Source organism: Lissotriton vulgaris, chromosome 7 (assembly GCF_964263255.1).
Source record: "Lissotriton vulgaris chromosome 7, aLisVul1.2, whole genome shotgun sequence".
Classification (NCBI taxonomy): Eukaryota; Metazoa; Chordata; class Amphibia; order Caudata; family Salamandridae; genus Lissotriton; species Lissotriton vulgaris.
In genome coordinates, this window is record NC_141695.1 from 1,737,485,735 (window position 1) to 1,737,500,532 (window position 14,798).

A 14,798-nucleotide genomic window follows, 5' to 3' on the forward strand; every position below is an offset into this window, starting at 1 on the left:
AAGGGCAAAGATGCAGCCTTTGCTCTGATGGACTAAGCCCGAGGCCATGTTGGATGACTCCAAATACTAGTTGGTTGTCACCTAGGCCTATTGATGTAGGAACTAAGGACCTGCTTAGGATCCAGATGCTGAATCGTCTTCTCCTCTTTAGAGGCATGCAGTGTAGAGAAAAAAAGCAGGGAATGTGATGGGCTGTCCGACATGGAAGGGAGACAACACTTTTGGGAGAAAGGCTTCCTTAGTCTTAAGAGCTAACTTGTATGGAAACCAGGCAATGGTTGGCAGATGTACAGGCGAACCTTGAAACTCACTGCGACAAAGTGTATGCAACAAAGAAGACAGTTTAAGAGTTAATAATTTAAGGGTACAACTGTAATTGGATTCAAAAGGCATACACATCAAAAAGGTAAAAATCAAATTAAGGTCTCACTGCAGCCCAGTGAAAGGTGCATACAGAAACTAGCGTCCATGCTCTGCCAGCAATCTGCGATATCTAGAGCAGCCCCCATCAAGATATATTTGGGCGTGTATTGACAATCATGCACAGTGGATGCAAGGGTTTTACGAAACTCTGCAGGAATGTTGGGGAAGATCATATTTGCCATGTCGAAGAGAACATGTGTGTTGCGGCCCAGAAGTCACAGCACTGAAGGACTTCAGGGATAAACTACTGGAGGGGAAAACTTGCTTGCCTAGGGCTTCAATTTGGTTGGATTCTTTAACAGGAGGAGCACTAGGAGCTACACTGGGATTCACCTTATTTGAGGCCATCTGGATTATTAGGTTCTCCAGAATCTGGTGCTTTGTCAAGAAGGCTGGATTCCCCAGAGCTGAATGGTGGTATGGAGCTACTGGATGTCTCACTGGCGGGGCTGCGCAAGGTTTGACACAGAACGCACAATTGCATCTGACAGAGGTGCAGTAAAAAGCAGCAAAGGCTCAGAAGTGGAACATTTCAGTAAGAAACTTCACCTTAGTTTCCACAACAGGCAACTGTACCTACAGGACCTCCACGGGCATTCGGAAGACCCCCCTTGCTAGGGGAGCGGGAGGGTGAGTCCAACTCAGTCTCAGCCAAAGTATCCAGATCACTAGCATTGTATGGGAATGTCAGGCAGTACTTGCTATGCTGTTACACCAGGAGTTATTACATTGCAGTACGTACATCAGTAATACCTTTAAATCAGATCCTTCACATCAGTAGTGCATTCCGTTTAGGTGGTATCACTTCTAACCCTATACAATTTCCCTTATACTTTAAACAATGATTAGCTTACATTTAATTATTTTAACTTAATAATGAATTGAAATATTAAATATAGGTAGAAATTAAAGAAAAAGAACCTTAATATACTTACACACACACATATCGTTACTGTTAAGTGACTTAAAACAACAGAAACATTTCTTTGATATAAAGAATCCTGATGTAACACCGACAATGTAAAGATTCCTGAGCCTGGAAGTAAAGGTAACATAACTTTTGAAGGTTAAAATACAACTACAATCTGTATATTGCGGGGGCAGCATATTGTCCATCTCCTTATTTTGATCATTGCCCTAAGGAACACGTTTGCGGCTCTAGACTGCAGCAGAGTCTGATCAAAAAATTGCTTCCAGCTGTTCAGAATACTGGTGTTGAGGCAAAAGCACCACTCAAAAGTGTTCCAAGGTCATAGTGGTGACACCACTCTTCGACAATAGCCTGGGGAACTCGGACCACATTGGTGTCAACCTCTGAATCACTTTAGATTCGGACTATGCTTTCACCCACGACTTAACCAATGACAAGGACCAGGACAGTGAACAACAACAGGAATTTAACCAGGACTATCCCTGCATCTTGAGTTTGGCAACCTCCAGCTTTGCGCTCCCTGTTTGTCTTTCACTGCATAAAGGGGCATTTATACCAGGACTTTGATTCATGTTTGGAGCCAAAGCAGCAAAGACAAGTGTATTTGATCTTAATAACAGAGATGCCAACACGTGTTTCGAGATACCTATGACATCGCGTAATCAGGGCTTTCACATGAATATTTCTAAAACGCTTTTAAGGATATAAATTAAGATATTAAAAATACACTCATAATAAGTCTTGAGTTTTCTGTATTCTTAATTATTTTAGTTATAGTGTTTTCACATGTTGCATAAGGAAACCTGTAGTCAGGTATAAGGTAAAACTGGCATAGTAACCCTCCACACTTCAGGTCAATCAATGTACTATTTTTATTATGTTGATCGACTGAGCATCTCGGTTGTAACTCTCAACTGATCAACTTGAAATTAATTAATGGCCATCATCCTCCTAGACCGAAGAGTAGCCTTCGACACTGTTAACCGCCACCTGCTTATCTCTAGGATTAGAGAAGCGGGGGTGTCGGGGTTGCAATCCTTCCTTAAGGGCCGCTCATTCCAGGTCTTTGAGGAAAACTTTTCCTCCAAAAGCTTGCCCTTGAATTGTGGTGTGCCACAGGGCTCATGTTTGAGCCCCATCCTTTTTAATATTTATATGAGTCCCTTGGCCAAAATTGTTGAGCCCTTTGGCATCCGTATCGTCACATACAGGGACGATACCCAGCTGATAGTATCCCTCAACCAAACAGGACACAACCTAGACAATCTAGACAATTGTCTTAAAAATATCTCAGCCTGGATGGAATGCTCCTTCTTGCAACTGAAAGGAGCTAAAACAGAAGTAATGTTCTTGGGAAAACCCCTTCCACAGGGGGCCACTCCTATTTGGCCTAATTGTCTGGGTACCTCACCCATCCCCAAGGATCAAATAAACAGCCTAGGAGTCTAGTTGGACAATAAGCTAAACATGGAAGTCCAAGCTCGGAAGGTTGCAGGGTGCTGCTTTGGACTACTCAGGATGATGAGGAAAGTATTTCCGCTACTAACCTGGGAAACCAAGAAATTAGTGATTCAAGCTTTAATTCTTTCTCGCTTGGACTACGCTAATGCTCTTTATGCTGGATCACCACGGTCCACAATAAGGAGACTCCAGGTAGTCCAGAATTGTGCAGCCAGAATGCTTCTGAACATTCCCTGTAGAGTCAGCCAGAGCTGCCATAGCCTCCCTTCATTGGCTACCTGTCGCCGAGAGGATCTCGTTCAAAGTCCTCTGTATCACTCATAGATCATGACCAAGAAAAGCCCGACTATCCTACAGTCACTCATTGCCCCATATCACCCCAACAGAGCTCTTCGCTCTGTAAACAAACGCCTAGCCACTGTTCCGAGAATCTACAGGACCAGAAGTGGGGGCCAATGCTTCTCCTACGTGGCCTCCAAAAGATGGAACACTCTCCCCGACCACATTCGCCTGGAAGAAAACCCTTTGGCTTTTCGTAAGCAGCTGAAAACATTGTTATATCCATCCAGCTAAAGTGGACATTCTTTCATCAGGTCCTTAGCGCTGGGAGGCCTTATGGTAGCCATGCGCTTTACAACTGCCTTTTTCATTTCATTCATTTAATTTCATGTCATTAAAATCTTAGAAGAACAGATTAAAGAACTTGTAAAATACATTTATGAGCTAACAGATTTAGAAACTTTGAATACCATGGTACACCAGCATGGTATTCAATTTTGTAAGTAACCCTTTGGCAGTGGATTACGGTTAGGGGTAGCAACCTAAGTTTGTACGGGTAGCTCATACCCATTAAACACTAGGAATACACATTATTGGTTTCCTTAACAGAAAGCTGGACTTCAGGCCGTTTAGGATAGCTTTCCTGTGAAGTGCTCAAAGAGGTGGCTGAAGATGTTGCTTGTGAAGACAAATCTTCTGCGCATATCAGTCTTTTCCCTTTGTTTTCCAGAACGTTTTCTACTTCAGTGCCTAGCAGTGCTGGTCATTTTGAGCATCATGGCAATCAAACAAAAACACCTACAATAACAAGCTTCTTTGCTCAACTTATGCTCACATTTGCTGAGTTTTGTAAGGAAAGCCAACACCAAGCAGAAAATACCAGGAACGTTGGTCTACCAACAAAGCTCTAAAACAAGGTTCAGAGCCATGTGAGAAAGATACTGTCTGGCTAGAGTAAAAGAATAGTGTGATATATGCTGGGAGCATTGAACTGTCAATGCTTCTCGTCCGAGAGCCTTAAAGAAACAAACATCTATTCCCTGGGCAGTCTATGCAAATGTTCATATTTAAAAGAATTAAACAAATGCTTTGAGTGTTTTTTTGTTCCTTGTTTGACCATGTTATTCTTGTGTTCATTTTCATTGTTCATTTTCATATATTGATTTTGGTTTCCATACTTTGATTTTTTGAGAAAGATTTACTTTTGTTTTTTTAGTAGATCGTTGCAATTTCAGTATTCAGAATTGAATCTCTGCGTCAGTAATAATAAGTGCTTAACTTCTAGTCTAGTTTTGAGTATTGTAGTTAGTGGATATGAAATAAAACATTAAAATGTAGAAATAAAACCAACATATGTAAAAAAAAAAATGCAAAAGCAAAAATAAAAATTATATCAATAATAATATGTAAACAAAAAAAAAAAGGAGTAAGCTGAAGGGTGAATTTTAAAAAATAATCTTGCACACCAGTTTAATACAAAAGACTTGACAAAAAGTAGCCAAAAGTTGCAAAACATGTAAACTAGACCGAAAAAAATATGAAAATCAGTATATATAAATAACAAAAAAATGAAGATGGAAGGAACCTGAACGAGCTGTAAAAATTAGCTAAAATGGAAAGTAAATAGAAAACCAAATATCAATAACTGTAATGTTGTGTGCATGTAGGAAGCTGGCTCTGTATACAATATACCAAAGTGAGATATAGTGTGCAGAGTTCAGTGGAACCCCAAAGGTAGGCAGAGGTAAAAGTAGATAGCACCTTACTCTCTATTGGTGGTAGTGAATGCGAGCAGTAAGGCTTTATCAGAGGGTAGTGTTAGGGTTGTGTTGTACACACTTAATCAGCAAATGACTGCACACACTCAAAAACTAAACTTTAGACCAATTGGTTTTGTATAAAGATGTTCTTTTAGTTATTTCCTAGAACCAAGCAAGCCCGGCACAGATACGTTATTTATACTTTGCAGTAATAATAAAGTTTTGAATTGCAGTTGTATATATACTTGGTATGGTTACAGTTGAATTACTGGCAATGCAATAATTTGAAATATTGTACATATACTTTGTATTGGATTTTCAATAGGATGTCAAGTAAATTACTTTTCAGAGTACTTCTCTTACACAGTGCAGTATAACTGGATACCACACTGGGACATTTCCTGTAAACAGGTAAGTAAAAGCGTTTTTGTTATTTCGTTACAGTTTTAAAGACATTCATAGATTTTCCAACTCCACACTTAGAAACTTTTCATAGAAAAACAGTCAATGTTATCCTACTGGAGGAAATAGTGTTATCGGTTAACAGGTAAGTACTTTGTTGTGGGAGTTTGGTTTCTGGGGTTAGACTCAGGGGTCCCCCAGGGTCAAGGATACACTCTTGTTACACCCTCAGCAGCATTAGGGCGGCCAGGTGAAGCGTGCTGAGGCCCAATGTTATCCAATGGAGGATAAGGGGCCTCTGGTTGGTGGCTGCTTATGAGCAGGCCACAAGGTTTGTGGGAGCAAAGCTCCTGGACTTAAGCTCGGGCAAATGGGGGTTCAAGACAGCACCAAAGGTGCACCCTCAACGGCACTAGGGCGGCTGGGTGCAGAGTGCTGTTTTGGCGTCGAGCGCACTGTTACTTTCAATGGTGTTTCTCAGGTTTGCAAACACACTGCAGGCTCAGGGACGAAGGTGTTATAGGTGCGACCACCATTTGGTAAGTTGGGATGCTGGGGGTTGGCTAGACACCGCTGGCTGGGCCACCCAAGGCCATGGGGCGTCGGGTGCAGGGGTGTCCTTTACGGTGGGATCTTCTTACCAGCTCCTTGTCGCAGTTGGGGTGACCTTCCGGATTTAGGCTGCAGGAGTTGGCTGGAGGCTTGAGGCAGTCAAGGATCTCTGGATCTTGGGTCAGGATCACCAGGGAGACCTTTTGGTGTCGGGCCACTCGAACTCTAGCTTGCAGCGACAGGTGCAGAGTGGTGCCGACTCATGGATTTCGCCGGAGCTGAAGTCTGTGGGTGAACAAATCCGGTGTTGACGGAAGACAAAGTCTTTTCTTTGGCAGGCAGGGTAGGTCCGCTGGGTTCTTGAGGTTGCTGGCTGCAGGACAAACCAGAATTTCGCTTCTGCAGATTCGAGGTGAGGTCAGGCCGGTAGGGCTGGGGCCAAGTCAGTGGGTGTCCTCCTCTTTTTAGCTTCGGCACAGCTGCTTGGGCCTTCTTTTTTTCTTGTGGTTTCCTGTCTGAGGAGGCAAGGTTTGAGGGTGCCCCATAAATACTAGATTTAGGGGTGTTATAGGTAAGTAAAGGTTGGGACCAATGGGCTCCTTCCTTAGGTTGGGTACACCCCTATTATGCCACCCTCCAGTGGGAGGGGGGCATATGCCTCTCTCTGGTTGGCTGGGTCCCCCATCTGCAAGGTGGGGGCCAGTTCCTGAAAGCAGCAACAGGCCTGGGGAAGCTCACAAAGTTAGCAGGCCATTTAAGCTTCCCCTTCTTGGACCCTGCCCATCCTGGGAGGGGGGGTGGGGGGATGGGGGCGGAGCTTAGCAACTCGTCCCAGGATGTGCATGGTTTTAGGCCCCCGAGAGCAACAGGCTCTCGACCGAGGGGTCCAGAAGCATGGCTGGTGGTGGCAGGTGAAAGCAGCCACTCAGCCTAGACACTAGTGTTAGGTCGTTTTTCAGGGGGCATCTCTAAGATGCCGTCTGTGTGCATTTTTCATTAAATACCACACTGGCATCAGTGTGGGTTTAAGGTGCTGAGAAGTTTGACAACAAACTTCTCAGTTTTCAGTGCAGCCATTATGGTACTGTAGAGTTTGTAATGACAAACTCCCAGCACCATATAGTCTTAATGGCAGCACTGCACCTACAATGCCTAAGAATTAACTTAGACACTGTAGGGGTGCAGGGCTTATGCGCCTCTACCCTCACCACTGGTATAGTTCACCCAGCTAGAGGGCTGACTGGTCTATGCCAGAGCAGTGGGCTGTAGGCCTGGCACACATGGATGTGTTCTATGTCAACTCTTCACTTTGTTCTGCACCAAAACAGGCAGCCTGCAATGGCAGTGTGAAAGTGTAAAGGTACAGGGCCTCTAAGGGTGGCACAATAAGCGCCACAGCCCTTAGAGGCCTTCCCTGGTCACAGTGCCCTGGGTACCTGGGGTACCATTTACCAGGGGCCGACCTGTGGCCAGAGAGTGCCAGTTGGGCTTGGTCTACAATGCAGTTTGAGGGAAAGAACATAGGCCCTGGGTACCTGATTAGCAGGAACCCAGGGCACACTCAGTCAAAGTACATCAGCAGTTCAGCAAAAAGTGGGGGTAACCATGCAGGAAGAGGGCACTTTGTCACAGTGCAGTGCTATTAGTTGTCACACACAATCTGCCAACAGACATCGCAAATTCACAAACAAAAATAATTTAGGGCTAGAGACCGTAAAATGTCTCCTGTCTCTTTCCAGTCTTATGATCTGTCCTGCCACTTTGGAAGACGGATAAATGCTGCAGCCCAATTCACAGACTGGTATCAGCATGAGAAGGTTGCTTTTCCCACAGGTTTTGCCTTGAGTAAACAATATTACCCCCAACCCCCACAGGAATATCAAGAAGAGGATCTGGGAAAGGGGTAGTATTACTCACCGGGAATGGCTCTGCTCCTTCCTGGATGACAAAGCCTTCAATGACATGGGTAAGGATCTGTGGCTTTACTACAGCTTGTGGGGGCTTGGAGTCACCATTTTGGCGGGAAGCCAACGCCAAGGTGGGACCAACTGTTGAGCTGCTCACAGGGACGGTCTGGGTAGTCACTTGTCCCACATCAGGCTTCTCTGAATGCAAGAAAAAGAACGGAAAGCTGATTAAAAAAAATAAACAGGGAAAGACCCAGCTAGAATAGAGTGAGGCATTAACCACTTAGTGAGAAAAAGAAAAGGAAAAAAAAAAAAAGAGTACAAGACCTAAAGTAAAGAATAAACATTAGGAAATGGAAAAGAGACAGATGAATAGATAGAAGACAGGTAGGAGGGAAAGAACGTGTAGGAGAATTAGAGTACTTGACAGATGTGGGAATTATAGCTAAATCGAAAGCAAACATTTAGCTACACAGAAGGCAACGGAAAGCTAGGAATTGTCATTATAAAAGGCACAAGAGGAGGGAGAAAGAAGCTAATGTAGATGAGTTTTAATTTGCTAAAAAAGAAAGTTAAATTTAAGCGAGCTTCAGTTAGAATAACTAGGCCACAGTAGGGTGTATTAACATTCATTCATTTCAACAAAGTGTCAGCCATGTTCTAGTGTAATACAATTATATAATATTTATTGTTCCCACTGAAGGAAAGTGTTTTTTCTGTTACAAGGTTCAAGATTGTATTCCTGTGGTTTTATGTGGTATGATTTCAGCTCCTCAATCAAATATGTACAACTTTAACCGAGAAGAATCCTTAGTCAGTAGGAATTACTAAGCGTGATGTACCAATTAACTTATTGATTGATTGTCCCGAATTAAACATTTTTAATTCAACCCTTCTGCATAATGCCACGCTACGAAATACGTGTGCTTTCCGTTCCAAAAACTTAATTAAATAGTTTTATTTTGGAGAGCCAGATTGTTTGAACTTTTCTTTAGAAACAGACAATGTCATTCTGTTAGCAGTTCTATTTATATACTTCTGAGGTTGCTCATTATTTAGATTAACAAAACGACTTTTTACTTTCTGTATCAATACTACTTTTAAATTGACCCACAAGGGTGATATCTTAATGTTGTGGCATGCAGGTTTTATTTATAGCATTGGACTAAGCCTGAGAGCCTCAGGCCATTTTCTGCCTAACAAACCCTCTTTATTTCTTAATTAGTGTTGACACTGAGATTGAGAAAGAGGATGGAAGAGAGTAATATCAAGGGAGGAATTATGGGAGAAAAAAGGGACTTGAAAGCATGATCAAGTGAAAAATAAATCTGAAATAGGAAAGCGAACAGTAGTGAGATAAGAGGAAAAAGAAGGAGACTGAAAAGAAAGACAAGGGTGTCACATTTACATTAGAGCAGTGCTTCCGAAACTTTTTAAAACCACAAATCAATTTTTAGAATGACAAACTTGAGTCGAAATCTGATTTCAGCGAATTTTAAATGTTTGTACATCACAGAGTAAAGTGTCCTGATTTGTTTTAATCCTAATAAAACAAGTGTTAAATGTTTTCTTTCCTTACTCCTGAATGTGTACAGGTCACTTACAGGTATTTACAATTTGCTGTGTTACAAAAATGACATCCTACAACCTTTACTTTCAGACTACCTGAATCCCAGCAAGATAGTCCAATAACTCACTTTTCTTTCTCTGAGAACAGAGAAAATGGATTGTAATCACCATTCCTCATCTTAAAAAATGAGCAGCAATTTGTCAGAAGACATAGCCTTACATTTGACTAATGTCTTTGTAACACAGCAAAGTGACAAGATACAAGGAATGAAGTACCCCATTATCAGGACAGATAGAGAACAGCAGCAAGAAACTGTCCTTACAGTTAATGCAGCAAGGGCATTTGACATGGTAAGCTGGCCCTTTTTATGTCTCACTGAACCAGCGCATGCGCTACTCGGAGAGACATTTAGTAGGGGAGTTTTCAAAGTGCTACTGGCTGGCCTCACGCTTGCATTCACGCGAGCGTACACGCGTGCAGCCGCCAACTGTCTCCTCCGTCACGTGTCATTAAGTTGCTTGTTTTTATTTCCTGTGCTTTCCCCTCTACCTGATCACTTTCACTTTCGTTTGAATCCAAATGTAAATTACCATGGTGTGCAAACTTTTTCGAGTTGCATCAAAATTGTTCTTATTAGTCTTATGAATAAACATATTGGTCTCAAACTTTGGAGTCTCTTCCGTGCACGTTTACTCTGCTCGTCAATGCCTACCAACTATACAAATTGGTATTGGGCCTAATTTAATTGCTCCCAACGCGCAACTTGTATGGATTACACACACAACCACACACAACCACACCACACACAAAACCACACACACACAACCACACCCAACCACAACCACACACACCCAACCACACAAACACAACTACAACACCATACAACCACACCCAACCACACACACAACCACACAACCCCAACCAACCACAACCACACACACAACCACAACCAGCTACACCCAACCACACACAACCACAACCACACACGCAACTACACACAAAACCACACACAGCCACACATACAACCACACACTCAACCACAATCACACACAACCACAACCCCACACACAACCACACCCACACAACCACATACACAAGCACCCACAACTACACATACAAGCACCCACTACACACACCCAAACCCAATTACTCATACAACTACACACACAACCACACACACACACACACACACACCCACACATAAACACCCAACACCCACACCCACCACACACACCACCACAACTACACACACAACCACACACACAAGCACCAACAACTACACACACCACACACACACACAACCACACACACACACACACCCACAAACACAACCACACCCAAACCCACACACATACATACACACAGCCACAATTAAACACACAACCACCCACACACACCTCCTCACACACAACCACCCACACAACCACAACCAGCTACACCCAACCACACACACAACTACACAGCCACAGCCACACCCACACACAACCAACCACACCCACAACCACACACATACACAACCCACCATCACACACAACCACACACAACCACAACCACACACACAACCACAACCACACACACAACCACACACACACAACCACAACCACACACACAGCCACACCCACAACCACACACAGCCAACACCACACACAGCCAACACCACACACAACCAACACCACACACAACCAACCACACATAACCAACCACACACAACCGAAACCACACACACACACAACCAAACACACACCCACACACAACACCACACACATACACACACACACAACCACACCCACACACCCACAACCACACACCCACAAACACAACCACAACCACACACACAATCGCAACAAAATGTTTTATGAAAAATGGACTCTCTTAAAAATTCTGATTCCACCAGAATCCGAGTTCTCAGCAACACCCTGTGTTTTTGGCTGTCAGCTGTGAAAAGGAGACCAATATTGCCCCCATTTTTTATTATTCTGTATCCTTGGTTCAATTCTGGGGTGCTTTTTTAACTTGTCTCTAGTTCATTGCAAATCTTACCATTACTAATTCAAATTGTGTTAGCTTTGGCTTTTTTGCAATGCAAACTTTATCTCAATAAGTTGCTGTAACAAGCTGCAAGTCCGCTACAGAAGCCCATTCATTTGCTAATTATTTTCCACATAAGGTTGCAAGACCATAAAGTGGAGTATTCAGGATTTTGAATAGTTTTTTGAAGATGTTACTCTCTCCTGCGCACCCCACTCCTGTACTAAGGTTACGAGTGTCCTGGCACCCGCCTTTCAGAGGTTCCTGCATCCACCCAAGTCTGGCCTGGCACTGGTGAGTCCCAGCCTGGCACACACCGGGTGATGATCTCCGCCCCTCCTTCTAGACCCCAGCTCACTACTGTTTGCAGTCTGTCACTCACCCCTCACCTCCCTGTCACTCACCCTTCACCCCTCAGGCCTGGCAGTCACTCCTCGCATCTGGCACTCACCCTTCTCCCTCTCTGGTACTCAGCATGGACTCTGCGTGACACTCATCTGTCACCTCCTTGACACTCACCCATGTCCCTCTTGGCATTCACTACTCGCCCCCTTGGCACTCACCCTTCCCCTCCTTGGCACTCACCCTTGATCCTCCTGACTCTTACGTCTCACCTCCATGGCCCTCAACCTTAATCTCCCTGACACTCACCCTTCATCCCCCTGACCTGGCACTCAACCTTCACCTTCGTTGCTCTAGCCCTTCAATCCCCTGGCCTGGCAGCTACCCCTCACCCCTGGCACTCATACTTTCCCATTCTCGGCACTCAACCTTCGCCTCCCTGGCACTCACCCGTGACCCTCCCGACTCTTTCGTTTCATCTCCCTGGCACTCACTCCTCACCTCCCTGGCCCTCACCCTTCACCGCCATGGCCTGATAGTCACCCTTGTCCCTCCTGGCATTCACTCCTCACCTCCCTCCCACTCACCCTGGACCCTCCTGGCACTAGCCCGGTTTCCCCCAAGAACAAAAAATAAGCATTGGCATAGCCAATAGGTCTCGCTTTTGGGACCTTATAAGTATTTAGCCACGCAACAGTTGATGTTGTTGCACCAAGGATATTGTGCTGCATAACTAAATACTTAGAAGGTCCCAAAAGCGAGACCTATTGGCTATGCCAATGCTTGTTACATCAAGCCATCCATCATTATGACCTGAGGGAGAACTTTGCTAAAGTGATCAGCTTAATTTATTTAAAAAAACAGCAGCCAGGATATTTGTGTACTGGAACTTGACCAAACAGATCAATATAGAAAGAGGGGCGAGGCAGGGGTGTCCTCGTCATGAACCACAGTGGCTGTGTGCTCATGACGAGCTGAGCTCGTCATAACGGCCGCAACGCTCACAGGCGGGGCTAATTCCACGCTGTGCTGAGCGTTCCAAAGAAACGGGTGTGGCCGCGAAGAGCTCACCTCGTCATGAGCACAGCGCCACCGTGCTGCGGGACGAACTGAGCTCGTCACAAGCATCGGGGGGCTGTGCGCACCCCCCTTCCCCCCAGCACAGCGGGGGAATTAGCCCCGCAGGGAAGGGGTTAAATGTGTGGTATTGGTATGCGATGTAAAGACAAAATTGCGGTAAAAAAATGTGTGCTAAAAAACGCGAGGCAAATGCATACGATGTATTTACCTCGTTGTAAAGGCTGTTTACCGTCTACTTTATGGCTGTCAATAACATCTGCAGCCCATAAGCCTTGCACTTGTGATTGTCGCTGTCAATGTCACTGTTAAAACTACAAAGTATGCATTCTTGCTTTCTCTTTTAATCTTAGCATGAAGAGAAATTTGCCTGAAATGGGTATCCTCTGCTACACCTCAGTTTATGGATTAGGTAAAGTTGGCTAAACAAGTACATCGGCTAGATCGCATTTGTCTTTCCAGCAAAAGAGAGGGATCTGCGAACAATGGGAGACTTGGTATAAGAACGCATTTGAAGTGACATCTACTGAAGATCCAATCATTACGAAACAATCACTAATAAATAAAAAAAAAGGAGGAGAAACACCAAGATTACCAAGAATCCTCTTATGTAGGGTTGCCCGAGCTCCTGAACCAGGAATCAGAAGAAAAAGGTCAGAACCCTTTCATATAAATTTCTCCTGAGCTTCTACGTCTTTCTTTTCTTTCCTGAGTGACTGAAAAAAGATAAGGGATAAAGTACCCCCTGCAGTACATTATCAGGATATTGCAAGTCACAAAGGAGCTACATAACCATATAGGTCAAAGGCCAAGATCCTTTATAAGGTTATGGAACTCCGAGATGACTTGCAATATCCTTACCAAGTACTTCAGGGGTTACTTTATCCCATATAATATATAGTCACACCATCACCTTTCCCACAAACCACTTAAAAACCTTGGTGACAAACTCTTTCATGTGAAAGAGCAAGCATGTTTGCAAACATGAAGAATAAAATAAAATCTCTAGCGCAAAATTAAACAAATCAAAAACCTGTTAAATATTTGAAGCACATAGATGTTATAAACAGTTCAATAAAAATCAGTTAAAAAAAATAATTAAAGAGCTGCTGTTGTTTGGAATGTGTTGATACATGCAGAATGCCAAAAATAAACATGTTCTCTCAGCTTGTCACTATAAGCTAGAACAAGCATTGGTATAGCCAACATGTCTCGCCTTTGGGACCTTATGTGTTTAGCCAGAACTTCTGGCTATGTTGTAGAGCATTGTGGCTGCGTTGTATCATGTTGAAAAGTTATAATAGAAAGTGTTAAGTACCTTTATATAAACCAAGACGACATTAAATACACCTGAACAACCTGATTTTCACATAAAAAATGTTGTCTTGTATCTCTCTCTCTCTCAATTTTGAAATGCCATGCACCATTTTATCACTGTGCATCGTTGAAGTATTATCCAACTGTTTAGGTTTGGTATTTTGCTGTCTGGGTAAAGGAGGAATGTTATGTTTGAAGATCGAGCAGCCCATGTTGAAAGACTGTGTAAGGGTGTTCACGAGATGGACCCCATGAATATGTATGGGGTGGTCCCGTCCCGGCCGTGACAACATGGCAATAGAAGCAATAAAGATGGTCAGGACTCAACCCTCTGATCTCTAGCAGTGTTCAACCGTATTGAGCATGTGCCTAATTTTTTCATTTTCGGAGAACGCCGAGTGGACTAGCGCCCCTACCCACGGCAGCTGACAACAGACGCGGACACTAAAACTGGATTCCCCAGTTCCAAAGTAGGCAGCTCTGGTTGTTAAGCCACATATTCCCCCATTTCACCAGTAATGTCTTGTTCTTACCAAGGGTTATGTGACTGCCTTGAATTGAGAGGACTTCATACAGCAACACAAAGTTATGTTCTCAAGAGCAAATGTGTTCAGGGGTACCTGCCACCGGTATGGGCTATATCCATATTTGTGGTATGCTTTTACTGTGATGTCCCATCGTAAAGGCACTTTTGTTACTTATGTTACTTATTCAAAGTAACTTCAATAAAGAAAGATGCCAAAAGACTT

The 14,798-nt window shown here is 43.7% G+C and overlaps 1 protein-coding gene across 2 annotated transcripts in view; it reads right to left on the reverse strand.

The window, feature by feature from the left end:
- The window catches only part of PHC1 (polyhomeotic homolog 1), a 126,819-nt gene that overhangs the window by 41,108 nt on the left and 70,913 nt on the right, over nt 1-14,798 (reverse strand). For both annotated transcript variants that reach the window (XM_086932989.1, XM_086932990.1), the window contains exon 10: nt 7,726-7,913. In XM_086932989.1, coding sequence (XP_086789115.1) covers nt 7,726-7,913 — 188 coding nt within the window. The remainder of the gene's footprint in view (nt 1-7,725; nt 7,914-14,798) is intronic.